The sequence below is a fragment of the Ochlerotatus camptorhynchus genome, unplaced genomic scaffold (assembly GCF_037179485.1).
Source record: "Ochlerotatus camptorhynchus isolate MF236.1 unplaced genomic scaffold, CSIRO-AGI_Acam_v1.1 ptg000108l, whole genome shotgun sequence".
NCBI lineage: Eukaryota > Metazoa > Arthropoda > Insecta > Diptera > Culicidae > Ochlerotatus > Ochlerotatus camptorhynchus.
Genome location: NW_027040598.1, coordinates 1,492,566 through 1,505,721, shown reverse-complemented (window position 1 = coordinate 1,505,721; position 13,156 = coordinate 1,492,566). Strand labels below are relative to the sequence as shown.

The 13,156-nt window shown below is 40.7% G+C and overlaps 3 protein-coding genes across 3 annotated transcripts in view; 1 reads left to right on the top strand and 2 right to left on the bottom strand.

Moving 5' to 3' along the window:
* LOC135699418 (xanthine dehydrogenase-like) overlaps positions 1 to 13,156 on the bottom strand; it is a 394,729-nt gene that overhangs the window by 39,720 nt on the left and 341,853 nt on the right. The gene's annotated exons all lie outside the window — the stretch shown is intronic.
* Positions 1,440 to 4,069, top strand: LOC135699405 (uncharacterized). Its single transcript, XM_065219661.1, has 3 exons — positions 1,440 to 2,041; positions 2,108 to 3,478; positions 3,537 to 4,069. The coding sequence occupies exons 1-3, from the start codon at positions 1,515 to 1,517 to the stop codon at positions 3,943 to 3,945; spliced, it is 2,307 nt and encodes a 768-aa protein (XP_065075733.1). The 5' UTR covers positions 1,440 to 1,514; the 3' UTR covers positions 3,946 to 4,069.
* l(3)87Df (lethal (3) 87Df) lies at positions 4,144 to 4,782 on the bottom strand. Its single transcript, XM_065219662.1, has 3 exons — positions 4,621 to 4,782; positions 4,361 to 4,548; positions 4,144 to 4,301 (listed from the first exon to the last, which is right to left on the bottom strand). Exons 1-3 carry the CDS (start codon positions 4,675 to 4,677, stop codon positions 4,181 to 4,183), a joined length of 366 nt encoding a protein of 121 aa, XP_065075734.1. The 5' UTR covers positions 4,678 to 4,782; the 3' UTR covers positions 4,144 to 4,180.

Below are 13,156 nucleotides of genomic sequence, written 5' to 3'. Positions count from 1 at the left end.
ATGCCATTTTGGCAAAGTATAAAGAGTACTTAGCAAATACTGAAAAGGATTTCAAAAAGAATTATGACCGTAACTACAAAGCAGCTCAAAGGGAATTATCGGATGAGTCTGAGAATAGTGTGACGGTCATTCTGAAGAGTGTGCCAAAGAAATTAATAAGAATATTCTAATGGAATTTCATAGAGAAAGATGAAAAGAAAATTCATCACGTTATCACGTGATATACGCTGTCTTGCAATGAGCACTCATACATCTAGTTTTCACTGGAAATCCTATGTATGAGTGCTCATTGCAAGACAGCCTATATTACGTGATATAGGCTGTAATGTGAACGGGGTATAAAGGCGTGTTCGGGGTATCATCCAAACAGTTTGTGGAATAGTTCTATGTTTTGGGTTATCGTTTGCTTATGATACTTTTTTATTAGGTTTATCAGTTGACACCAGAGGTTGAAACTGTTGACGTTTTTTACGACACTCGCTTCGTTGTCATGCGCGACAGTCTGTTTTTATTCGTACTCTCATGCTCTACCGTCGTCTCTCTCACACAACACAACCGGTAGAATAACATTCGAGCAAAAAGAAAATGTTCAAATAACTATCATATGATATGAGTGATTTTGTTCTAATTCCTCAGTTTGGTGTAAATTAAACCATTTCTGATCAGAAATGTTATTCCTAGGACATCATTGCTTGATTTTTTCAGAATTCACACAAGCACAACATCAGCAGCTCTTATAATGAGAGAAACTAAAATACATACATTCGTGACGGTCTTCGGCGACAGTGTCGTATGACAAAGCCTGTCAAATGACATTTGAGTTTGGTACTGTACTATGATAGCTTGTTTTGCAAGTGTCGGAGGCAAAGGCAGTCGATTATCACAGAAAATGTGTCGACTACCGTGACCGCTTACAAGACTGGTTGACACATGATCTTCATTATCTTTTTTATAAGCCGTCTGCTTATTAGTTGACTTATACATTTTATGTAGAATCAGCAATAGAAATTTTCCGAAAGGTATAAGGGGGTTTCTATCCGTGTAGTGGCTTTAAAGGGACTTCCTAAAGAGCCTAAATTTATAAAGAGGCGACATGTCAAAATTGGAACAATCGATTGTCTGTCAAAGTCATAGGAAAAGTCAGTCCAATCGAGCAGAAAACCTGTCAAATGGATAAGATGTCGTCTCTTTATAAATTCAGGCTCTTTAGGACTTCCATGTGTCACACAAATTTGTCATAAAAGCGAAAAGAGAGACTCCAGGTGATTTTCCACGTAACAATAACGTGTCGATTATTTTGAGTGCATAGTTACACATCTGTTCAAACGAATCTGTGCCATCGAAATATTCCGAATAAATCCAACCAAATCCAATTTTGCGTGTAAAAATCTGACGTTTCGTAAATCGGTTATCGTAAACATCAACAAAAAGTGGTCCAGTTTTCTTGACTGTTTTCGTGAAAATCCGTGATTTAGTGACAAAAAGCGTCCACTTTTCGGGCCCATTCCGGAAGGATGTCCGATCAGCCGCTGGATTTCCTGAAAGACTTCGAGGATGTTCAGGAAAGGAAGGAAGAGGTGGCGGCACCAGCAGCAGTAGATCAATCAGCGCAACCGAGTTCCGACGGAAGCGAATCGAATCCGACGGGAAGGAAAATATTAAGGAGGAAGAAACGTGTTGAGGTCACCAAGAGAGAGCAGCAGAGGATACAGAACCGGGAGCGACGAATTCAGGCACGGCATGTCATTCTCGTGGAATGTAATTGTCATTTGTCCTGTGCGAAGAGGATCAGCACCGAGCACCGCCAGTCGCTAAACGAAACGTATTGGCAGATGAATCATGCCGAGCAGAAGAAGTTTGTCAAGAGTCACACGGTTCCGGGACCAGTTAAAAGACGGAGGGTTCCGGTGGACCCGTTGGGAGGGTCGGACGTGAAGAAAGCCTTTTCCTATTCGTTCTACTTGCCGGACGACCAGGGGCAGTTGCACATGGTTTGCTGTACGTTTTTTCTGAATACGCTGGGATTCAGGAAAGGATGTGGGTAAGTAGTGAGAATGTAGCTGTTTGCTTTCGGATTATTTGATTGATGGGTGTTTTGCTTTTTTAGGAATCATATATATCGCGCTCACATGAGAGAATCGGTGGCTGATAAGCGTGGCAAGTATGAACGAGATCGTTCGCTTAGGGATGCCGTGTGGGATGACATTCTATCGTATTCGCCCCGAACGTACCACAAGGGATCGAAATTCAATGCCACTGCCCTGTACTTACCGAATCAATTGACGGCTAAATCGATACATGCCGAGTTCAAAGCTAGGCGGGAAGCAATTGGCGAAAAAGGAGGCAGTGCTAGCTTCTACTGTGCTGTGCTCCGTGAAATGGATGTTCATTTTGTTGAAATGGATGATTTTGTGATCCCGGAAAGGAAGCCTATTTCGGTTGTTCAACCCAAACCATCAAGCTCTCCCCCACCAGAACCCATTCAGCCCGTACCGCAACCGGTTGAGGTGATTTTGATGGAGGATTCCAAGATTGACATGAAAGTGGATGATCCTCAACCGGTTTGCTCCTATGAGCAATCTTCTGCCATAGTGCATGCTTTTCAATCTCCCCCTCCAGTGCCGATTCAGAACGATCAGCCGGTATTGATGTCCTCGTACTCAATCGAACAGAAACCAATTGTGCCACATCATGCAGACAAATCGTATTATCACCCTTCTTCGGCCTTCCATTCGGTCACAGTGAAACAAGAACCTTACTATGGCATCAACGTTGAATCAATGAGTGTTGTGTCAGAATCGCACTATTCAGAAGACCGTGACGATTATTCAGATTCCTACTCGAATATAGTCGTTGAACCGGATTATTCCGAGTCGAACTCCTATCATGAGCCTGCATATAATGCTCCGATACGTGTCGTCAACCAGATTAATCCTTCAACAGAGATCTTCCCGCGCATTGTTAAGTCTGAGAAGGAAGTTCCACCAACCAATCCTTATGGATATCACCCGGAAGCCCCAAAACGGAAACCACTTCCACCTAAAAAGAAACCTGTCAAGGTACAAGATGTTCCCAAACCGGGTAATGAGGTACAAGATCTTCCGGAGGGCTATCCACCGATGAAGCGTACGAAAAAGTTCATTGCCAGAGTTCGCAATCGTGCCAAGCGGAAACAGTCCCACCCAGTGCTGCAGCTCGAGTGCAACTGCCATCTGAATTGCAAGGAAAAGGTTTCGCTCCAACAACAGCAACGCATTAACGAACGGTACTGGAGTATGACCTTCCCTGAACAGCGAATGTTCATGCTAGAACACACCGAACGGCATTCGATCAAACGGCGACGAACGAAGCTTGAGCCCGGAGCCGTTGTCCGGAAGGGTTACACCTATTCGTATCGCTTGACGGACGACCGGGGAAACTACCAGCCGGTGTGCTGTCAATTCTACCTGAATACGATTGGATACGGGGCCGGCAGTGGGTAAGTGCTATAAGACTTTGCTCAAGATATTCTTAATCTCAAGAACATTCCTTTTCAGAAATCTAATCTACCGAGCCCATCAGGTTGAATTGAGCAAGGCTATTAGTGATAACCGTGGCAAATTTGCCCGGGATACAACCCTGCGTGACACGATGGACGACGACATTATGACTTACTTCAGTGTCGAACTGCTGGAAAGTGGCGGACCGTTTGATCTATCTGCCACCGAGCTTTCACCGAAGAAGATGTACAATCAGTACGTCCGACGGCAGGCGGTTCTGGGTAACGACAAACCGGGCAGCTTCGGTTTCTATTGGAGGCGCACGAAGGAGCTGAAAGTGATATTTGCACCGAAACCTGAGCCCAAAGCTACGGGGAAGAAGAAGCCACGTCCTTCGGCAGCTAAAGCCCAGAAGCAACTGGAGACCCTGGAGACTGCAGCAATCGAGTTCTCCATGCCCCAATAGATGATGAAATTTAGTCACACCGCCCACGGTGCATCCTTGCTAATAGTCTGCAATACATAAAATTACGTATTCTAGTATTTATTTTACCCTAGATTTAGATAATTTGTGTTTCGCTATCGTGTTTTATTTGAGCACTACTTAATAAATATTCAAAATTAAAAAAAACAACACTAATGGAATTTGGCAAACATTTTATTTATAAGCCAACCTACACACTATTATATTTACAACCAATTTAAGCAGACTCTGCTTTTCGGTCAAGCTCCCGCTCCTTGTCGGTTCCTTCGTACATTGCCTGCTGCTGCATCATATGTTGAAGTACCTCTGCCTCCTTGAAATCTTTCTTCCACTTGTATCTAGCCGAAAAGAAAAAGTTGGTCTCTAAATCAGTATTTATTACGTATTTTGAGTTTACCGGCAAGGGAACCAATAGCACAAAGTGGTACCGAAAAATGTTCCAAATCCTATATGCGAGGACAGCTGCGGCCGGGAGGTTTTCATAAATGCAAGGAACCCAACGCCGATGCCTATACTGATACCGTACAGGAAGCTGTTCCTAAAGCAGGGAATCTGGCTCAGGTCCTTTCCGAAGAGTACGAATCCCTTGATGGATCCAACGAGTGAAAAAATATTATTATTTTCGATTCAAACCCGATTACCTACTATGAGACCTACCCTCTCCGATGGAGAATCCGGAACCAGTGAATCGAAATCGACCTTCTTGCTGGCCATGGCTATGCGGATTCGAAGGCCGAAATTTTATTTATATTGTGCAATCAGTATATAGCGAGTGTTTCAGCAATTGCGAAGGATTTTAATGAATGAAAATGGAACGTAAACAGAGCAGCTGATCGCCGCACACTCGCTTTGACAGCTATTCTCCGCGGAGGAGGAGCCGAAAACAACCGAAGTAAACCCGATACGAATGAATGCCCTTCGGTAAAAATATGGATGCTATCGAGGTCCGTTACTTCCAGTAAAACTGTGCAGTGCTGCTAGTATAGATATTTATAATGTTTTGTTCGTACATGTGAAAATTAAATTTTAACATTGCGCAAGGCGCGGCGTAATATTTCAGTGCTAACATTTGAAAACGGCACAAAAGCCATTTGTAAACAAATGGTTTGTGGGCCCTTTACTCACTACTTGAAGTACACCCACGCGACACAACAGCAACATCGGGTAGGGGAAATTTTCCCCTTCCTGACGATGCTGTTGGTTTGCGTGGGCGTTCTTCGGGTAGCGAGTAAAGGGCCCACAAACCATTTGTTTACAAATGGCTTTTGCGCCGTTTTCAAATGTTAGCACTGATTTGAGCTTTGGTTGTAAATACTCAAACGCTTATAAATCAACGGATTCACGATTCATATTGGTGTCTTGGTTTGGTCTTCCTCGGATTATAAGGAAAAAGACAACAACACGATTTAACGTTTCGAGGGTGAGATCCTTGCCGTAGACTTGCTGGAAGAAATTAGAGGTGATGAGGATGAGGATTACGAGGATGTTGAGATTGACTCAAAATTGAGTCGAATCAGCTCCTAATGGCAAAAACTGTAGTCACTCAGTTTATGAGTAATGCCTTGTTCAGACCTGTTCAGACTAAAGAGTTGTAACATGTTACAAGGGTGTTATTCAAATTATCAACAAGAAAAATGTCATCATGTAACATGATACAACCATATAGGTAACTCTAATGCCTTGTTCAGACTGGAGAGTTATAACATGTTATAACGGTTGTCAAATAATTGCAACACAGAAACCACCATCAAGATAGCGCTATAACATGTTATAGCTCTGTAGTCTGAACGTACTATAATAGTACGTTCAGACTACAGAGTTATAACATGTTATAGCGCTATCTTGATGGTGCTTTCTGTGTTGCAATTATTTGACAACCGTTATAACATGTTATAACTCACCAGTCTGGCCGGCGTTTAAGACTAGTAGGTCCCGAAGAAACATGCTCAACTTTTTGGCTCAGCTCTGGTACTATCTTCGGTCCCAAGCTAATCGATGCACCTCTCGAATCATAGAAAATCTACGAACCCTTCATTTTATCTGTCAAACTTTCATAGCGAATCATGAGTAGTACTCTAATTTTGACTAGAATGGGGTACGTTAATAGGCTAGTCAAGAAGTGTGCCAATTTAAAACCGTTAGTTTCCATCGGTTGATACAACTCTGTGGTCTGAACATAGCATAAACGTATTTTACTCATTAAAATTGTATGATTAAAGGCCTGTAAAGAAATCAAAGTGAAGTGAAAATCTCACCAGCGCGAAAATTTAATCGACAAAAATTTCATTTCGCTTGGAACAAACAGATACGATCCAGTGAAATTGAATTTTGTGCATCCAAGTGCGGAACTCTTGCTTCCTACTACATGGGCAAAACTAGTTGATGGATTGTCGTTTGCTTGGGTATTGTTGTACTGTTGGTTACGATTAGAGAGGGTCTAGTATTGTTACCGCGAGGCAATTAATTTAAAACCAAAACCATAAGATAACCACATAGTTGCATCCCGTTTGCATAGCCCTAGCTGACGTTGATACCAAGGCCAAGAATATGAAATGAAAAGTAGGGCAAAAGGAGCGAGAGCTCGTTTTACATAATCTAACTGCAGTATTTACTTAGGAACGTTTCTGCGTTCAAGTAGGATAAACACGCCCACGCATGGCATGCTTGCGCATCTAGGTTACGTTTAGCTTTCCCTCTCTGTTTATCCTTAACGAAGGATATAATTATAATGTTTAAACGTTACAAATGTCTCATTCTTATTTGTAGAGCCATATCAGATCTGAGTTACAAAAAGAAATAAACTTACAAGATAACCCGAGAAATCCCAGATCTGAGAGGGCATAGTATATAAGATCCAAATAACACAAATCTACCCTTTCAAGGGCGATCGAAATCCTAGCTAATAGAATAGGCAAAATTAGGTCAAAAGTCCGGTATTGAAAGGGATATGTAAAACCCTGGACAAATCATGTAAAAGTTTTACATAATTATAAGTTGCTAATGCAACACGTAGCCGTAAGATCACTTTGTACAATTTTGTTGAATAAAATTAAGTTTCATAGGTTACTCCAGATTCTTCTCTTTTTTGAATCCGAAAGAACTTTCGGCCTAGAAGTGAAAACTTCTCTCCTTAACCGGGGAAAAAAGTAGCTCCTAGAATCGAGAAACAGTGTCTGACCTGAAAGCGAAAGACTCTCCCTAACCGGAGAAGAAAGTAGCTAAAGGCGGCGACATTTCATGGTGGCTCCAGAGAGGAATCTTGGAGGACGTTTTCCGACGTTTTGAGCCCGCGAACTTCCAGTCAGTCGAAATCTGACTGCAAAGAACCGCAAAGTTGGCGGTTTAAGTGGGCCGTTGAGCCAAAGTGTCAATCTGACAAAGTGTGGCGTTAAGCCAAATAGCAGTCAGTCGAAATCTGACTGCAAAGAACCGCAAAGTTGGCGGTTTAAGTGAGCCGTTGAGCCAAAGTGTCAATCTGACAAAGTGTGGCGTTAAGCCAAATAGCAGTCAGTCGAAATCTGACTGCAAAGAACCGCAAAGTTGGCGGTTTAAGTGGGCCGTTGAGCCAAAGTGTCAATCTGACAAAGTGTGGCGTTAAGCCAAATAGCAGTCAGTCGAAATCTGACTGCAAAGAACCGCAAAGTTGGCGGTTTAAGTGGGCCGTTGAGCCAAAGTGTCAATCTGACAAAGTGTGGCGTTAAGCCAAATAGCAGTCAGTCGAAATCTGACTGCAAAGAACCGCAAAGTTGGCGGTTTAAGTGGGCCGTTGAGCCAAAGTGTCAATCTGACAAAGTGTGGCGTTAAGCCAAATAGCAGTCAGTCGAAATCTGACTGTAAAAGAACCGCAAGTTGGCAGTTCCAGTGGGCCTTTGTGCCAAATAGTGTGGCGTTAAGCCAAATAGCAGTCAGTCGAAATCTGACTGTAAAGAACCGCAAGTTGGCAGTTCCAGTGGGCCTTTGTGCCAAATAGTGTGGCGTTAAGCCAAATAGCAGTCAGTCGAAATCTGACTGTAAAGAACCGCAAGTTGGCAGTTCCAGTGGGCCTTTGTGCCAAATAGTGTGGCGTTAAGCCAAATAGCAGTCAGTCGAAATCTGACTGTAAAGAACCGCAAGTTGGCAGTTCCAGTGGGCCTTTGTGCCAAATAGTGTGGCGTTAAGCCAAATAGCAGTCAGTCGAAATCTGACTGTAAAGAACCGCAAGTTGGCAGTTCCAGTGGGCCTTTGTGCCAAATAGTGTGGCGTTAAGCCAAATAGCAGTCAGTCGAAATCTGACTGCAAAGAACCGCAAAGTTGGCGTTTTAAGTGGGCCGTTGAGCCAAAGTGCAAATCTGACAAAGGTCAGATAGTGCGAACATTTGGGCTCGTCAAAGCCAAGTAGGCTTATAGCCAAGTGATCTGAAAAGTTTCAGAAAATCCGGACATCGGTGGAAGTGGACATGAACGATTTGCAAAAAGAAATTGATGAATTGGTCGAGTATTTCAACGAAATCGACATTCAGGTTGCAAAATTAAAAAAAGTAAAGAAATATAAAAAGTGGCTAAATGAACCCTTTCCAAAGGGAGTGTATTGTGTAAGCAAGGCGTTTCCAGTGACCTTGTGGCGCGGTACCGATAAAGAAAAAGTGTTCCGGCAACATATTAGCAAATTCACTTTACACCACGCCACAAAGAAGTAGCTCAAGCCAGAGTAATAAAACGCCGCACTTTCCCACGGCTGAAGGCCAGAAGCAGACCACAAGCAACAAGGCTACAAGTTCATCAAATCCGGACTCCCGCGGCTGAAGGCCGAAAATATCACAAAAGCTATAGGCCAACCGAAATCCTAGAAGGACGTCCAGTGGCAAGGAGCAGACCAATGGCGAGCTGCTAGGCCATTAATATCAACAAAGTTCAAATTAAAGTGTGAGTAAAATCAGAGTTGACGCTATTATATTATCAGGTAGAAATTTATAAATTAAAAAAAAAAAAAACAAGATGAGTGAAAAATTTGTTGTTAATAAAAACGGACACTGTCGTCTTTGTTTTGAGAAAGACGACAGTGATAACATGGTGGCCTGCGACGATTGCGATCGCTGGTTCCACCTGACCTGTGTAGGATTAGATCACATACCGAAGAAAAAAGAGCCTTGGACATGTACAAAATATACTAAGATTAGAGTCCATTTGGCTACACAGGAAGAGCAAATACAAACTCTTCAAAACAGGAAAGAATACAAGACTAATGCAGATAGCCAAGTAGAAGCTTTCGAAGCGATCATTAAAAAAATTAATGGTATCAATGCTAGCGGACAAAACACAACGGAAAAATACATTTTAAGACAGTCATTACTGGAGTTGCCATATTTTGATGGAAACTTCAAAGCTTGGCCAAGATTTAAAAAAACATACCTCGAAACCACACAGCGGGGAAATTTTTCGGACCTTGAAAATTTACACCGTATACAGAAAAGTCTAAAAGGAGATGCATTGCGCGCGGTTAGCGCACTTCTTCTCGACTCCGATAATGTGGATTTGATAATACGAAAATTAGAGGACCAATTTGGAAGTGTAGAATTGGTTTATTCTGGATTATTGCAAGAGGTTCTTGCAACTAGAAATCCTCGTTTTGAAACCCCAAAAACAATGGTGGATTTCATCTCTGCAATTGGGAATTTGGTAATTAATATGACGTGTCTTGATCATAAGGAATATCTAAATGATCAAAGATTAATTAGAGATCTGGCGGGAAAATTACCCAATGGGCTGCATCAACAATGGTTGATGCATGTAAATGAAAATAAGACATTGTCAACTATATTAAATCCATTTATCGCTCCAACACTATGTGATTTCTATGAATGGTTAAAGCCCCAAGAAAAACTGGCTACAATGTTGATAGCTGATAAGGGGATTAAAAATGAAAAGTTTTCCAGATTGGAAAGACCCGATAGAGTGAACTACCACAGTACAGGGTATCCTAAGTGCCTTAAGTGTGGACAAAATCACCGATTAACAGGATGCAATGAATTTAGAGGATTGTCTTCCGAAGAAAGAAGACAGTTTATAATGAAGAAGAAACTTTGTTTTTCATGTTGCAATCCAAATCATATATTAAAGGATTGTAGAGTAGCACGACCATGCAATATTGACGGATGTACCAGTAAACATAATCGATTGCTACATCCAAGAACTGATAAAAAAGAAAAATTAAGGAAAAGTTCTGAAACCACTATTGCGTCTGACAAAGTAAACTGTCACGTACAAAAACACAACATGGTGTATTATCAAATTTTGCCTGTTACTTTGAACAACGGAAAAGACAGTTTAAAAACTCACGTATTTTTCGATTCAGGTTCATCGGTAAGCTTAATTCATAATAGCGTAGTTGAACGATTGAATATTTCAGGATTTAATAAGCCTATGACTATAGCTTGGACAAACGGAGAGGTCCAAGAAGAAACTAAGAGTATGACCGTTCAAGTCCATATCAAAGGTGAAAACGAGAAATCGTTTTTGCTTAAGGATTTACGTACAATTAATGAACTGGCTTTACCCATGCAATCTATTGATTCAAAACAAATACAAGAACAGTTCCCATATCTAAAGGGAATAGAACTGCAATCTTACGATAAGGCAGTCCCAACGATATTATTAGGATTACCACATGCATATCTCTTTAAGGGTATTGAAGAAAGATCGCGTGGATTTTCTGAACCTATTGCCAAGAAAACAAAGTTGGGATGGGTTATATTCGGTACCAGCCGAAATAACACCGAAAACAAAAATCATGTGTTTGTAATGAATGAGGTGAATGAAGAAGAAAAAACAATGAAGGAGATAATGGCAGATTACTTCTCTACAGAAGCCTTTGGCGTAAAGGTACCTCAGAGCGAATTAATATCAAAATTAGACGAACGCGCTCTAAAAATTATGCAAGAAACATGGAAACCAACTGATAAGGGTTACGAAATCGGCCTCTTGTGGAAAAATGATAAGGTCGAATTTCCAAATAGTTTTTCTACGGCTCTGAATCGCTTTCTGTTATTAGAAAAGAAATTAGAGAAGGATTCTTCTTTAAAAGAATGGTATAGTACACAAATTGATGAGTATGTAAGGAAAGGATATCTTAAAAAGTTAAGTCCTGATGAGTATATGATTGATACTGCGAGAACCTTTTACATACCTCATTTTATAACTATCAACCAAAGTAAACAACCGCCTAAACCAAGAATGGTATTTGATGCGGCAACTAAGATTGATGGAGTTTCTTTAAATTCACAATTATTAGCAGGACCTGACATGACAGAGTCAGCTCTTGATATAAAGATGAGATTTAGAGAAGGTCCAATAGCAATAACCGGGGATATTCAGGAGGCCTTCCATCAGGTGAAAATCAGAAAAGAAGATCGAGAATCACAAAGAATGGTATCTCGAAAGCAACCTAATACAAGATTGGACATCTATGAAATGCAAGTAATGACCTTTGGAGCTACTTGCTCACCAGCTTGTATGCAATTTGTCAAGAATGAAAATGCTAAACAATTCATAAATGAAAGACCTAAAGCAGTTGAGGCTATAATTAAAAATCACTATGTAGATGATTATTTAGACAGCTTCAACGAAGTAAAAGAAGCTGTAAAAACTGTATCAGACATCATTCAGATACATGATAAAGCTAACTTCCGAATAAGGAATTTTATATCAAATTCGAAGTCCTGCTTGAAGCAATTACCAAATGATAGAATCTCTCCAATAAAGGAAGTGAAACTGGATGATAACGAAAATGTATATGAAAAGGTCCTGGGTATGTATTGGGACACGCAAAACGATAAACTTACATTTAAAATCAACATTCCCAATTTAGTAATGTTGGAACCGACAAAAAGACAAGTGTTGTCTTTTATTATGAGTGTGTATGATCCTCTTGGGTTAATCGCACATATAACAATCGAATCTAAAATAATAATGCAAGATTTATGGCGACGTGGTATAGACTGGGATGATAAAATTCCCGATGACATAAATAAGACTTGGCAAACCTGGATTAATAGATTGTCTTCCCTATCTAAGATAAAAATCCCAAGATGTTACTCTTATTTTAAAGGCGTGATACGTCGAGAACTTCATGTTTTTTGCGACGCCTCACTGAACGCTTTCGCTACTGTTATATATATGAGAACAGTAAGCAAAGACGGCATTGATGTAACGATTGTTGCTGCCAAATCAAAGGTTGCTCCCACGAAAATAATGTCAATACCTCGTTTAGAACTACAAGCTGCTGTATTAGGGACAAGATTATCTAATACAGTACAGAGAGCATTAAGACTACAAATAGACCAGGTTATATACTGGTCCGATTCAAAAACAGTCATAAGTTGGATCAAATCTGAATTAAGAAAGTTCAAACAATTCGTTCAATACCGTGTTAGTGAAATCCTCGAAAGCACCGTTGAATCACAATGGAAATATATTAGTTCAGCAGCAAACCCGGCTGATGAAGGAACTAAAGTAAGGCAATCGAAATCGTCTTGGATTGAAGGACCCGCGTTTTTGAAGCTGGACGAGAAACATTGGCCATCCGTGAATGGGGACAATCATAGTTCAGACTTAAGTCATGAAGAATTACGTCCCGTACATTCAATAAAGAGCATAAGCAAACCAAATTTAGATTGGCTGAACGTTAAATGGTGTTCGGATTGGGACCGTTTAAAGAGGTCTGTATGCATTACAATAAAATATATAGAGTGGCTTAGGTCTAAAACAAACAAAGAATTGAGATTCGATAAGACCATCAGTGCTGTTGATATGGAAAGGGCAGAAATTTTGCTGATTCTGAAAACTCAATGGGATGCATTTCCAGATGAGTTAACGGAACTCAATGTTAAACAGACGGTTGACAAATCTAGCAAAATACGAACGCTAACACCATTCCTAGATCAAAATGGTACAATAAAATCAGAAACACGATATAAGGATGCAGAGTGCGTTCCTTATGCGGCTCGATATCCTTACATACTTCCAGCAAAGCATCATGTAGTTGATTTAATATTGAAAAATCAACATGAACAGTTTAAACATAAAAAAATGAAGGCTACGATAGCAGCAGTGCAACAAAAATATCATGTTATCCAAATAGATGCTGGAATGAAGAGGACAATAAAAAAATGTCAACATTGTAAAAATGAAAATGCGAAGATAAATACCCCTAAAATGG

Excerpts from the sequence above, each read along its gene's own strand:
- LOC135699405 (XM_065219661.1), top strand. The coding sequence starts at position 1,515 with ATGTCCGATCAGCCGCTGGATTTCCTGAAAGACTTCGAGGATGTTCAG. Across the intron at positions 2,042-2,107 it reads GGATTCAGGAAAGGATGTGG|GAATCATATATATCGCGCTC; the intron begins GTAAGTAGTGAG and ends TTGCTTTTTTAG. Across the intron at positions 3,479-3,536 it reads GGATACGGGGCCGGCAGTGG|AAATCTAATCTACCGAGCCC; the intron begins GTAAGTGCTATA and ends ATTCCTTTTCAG.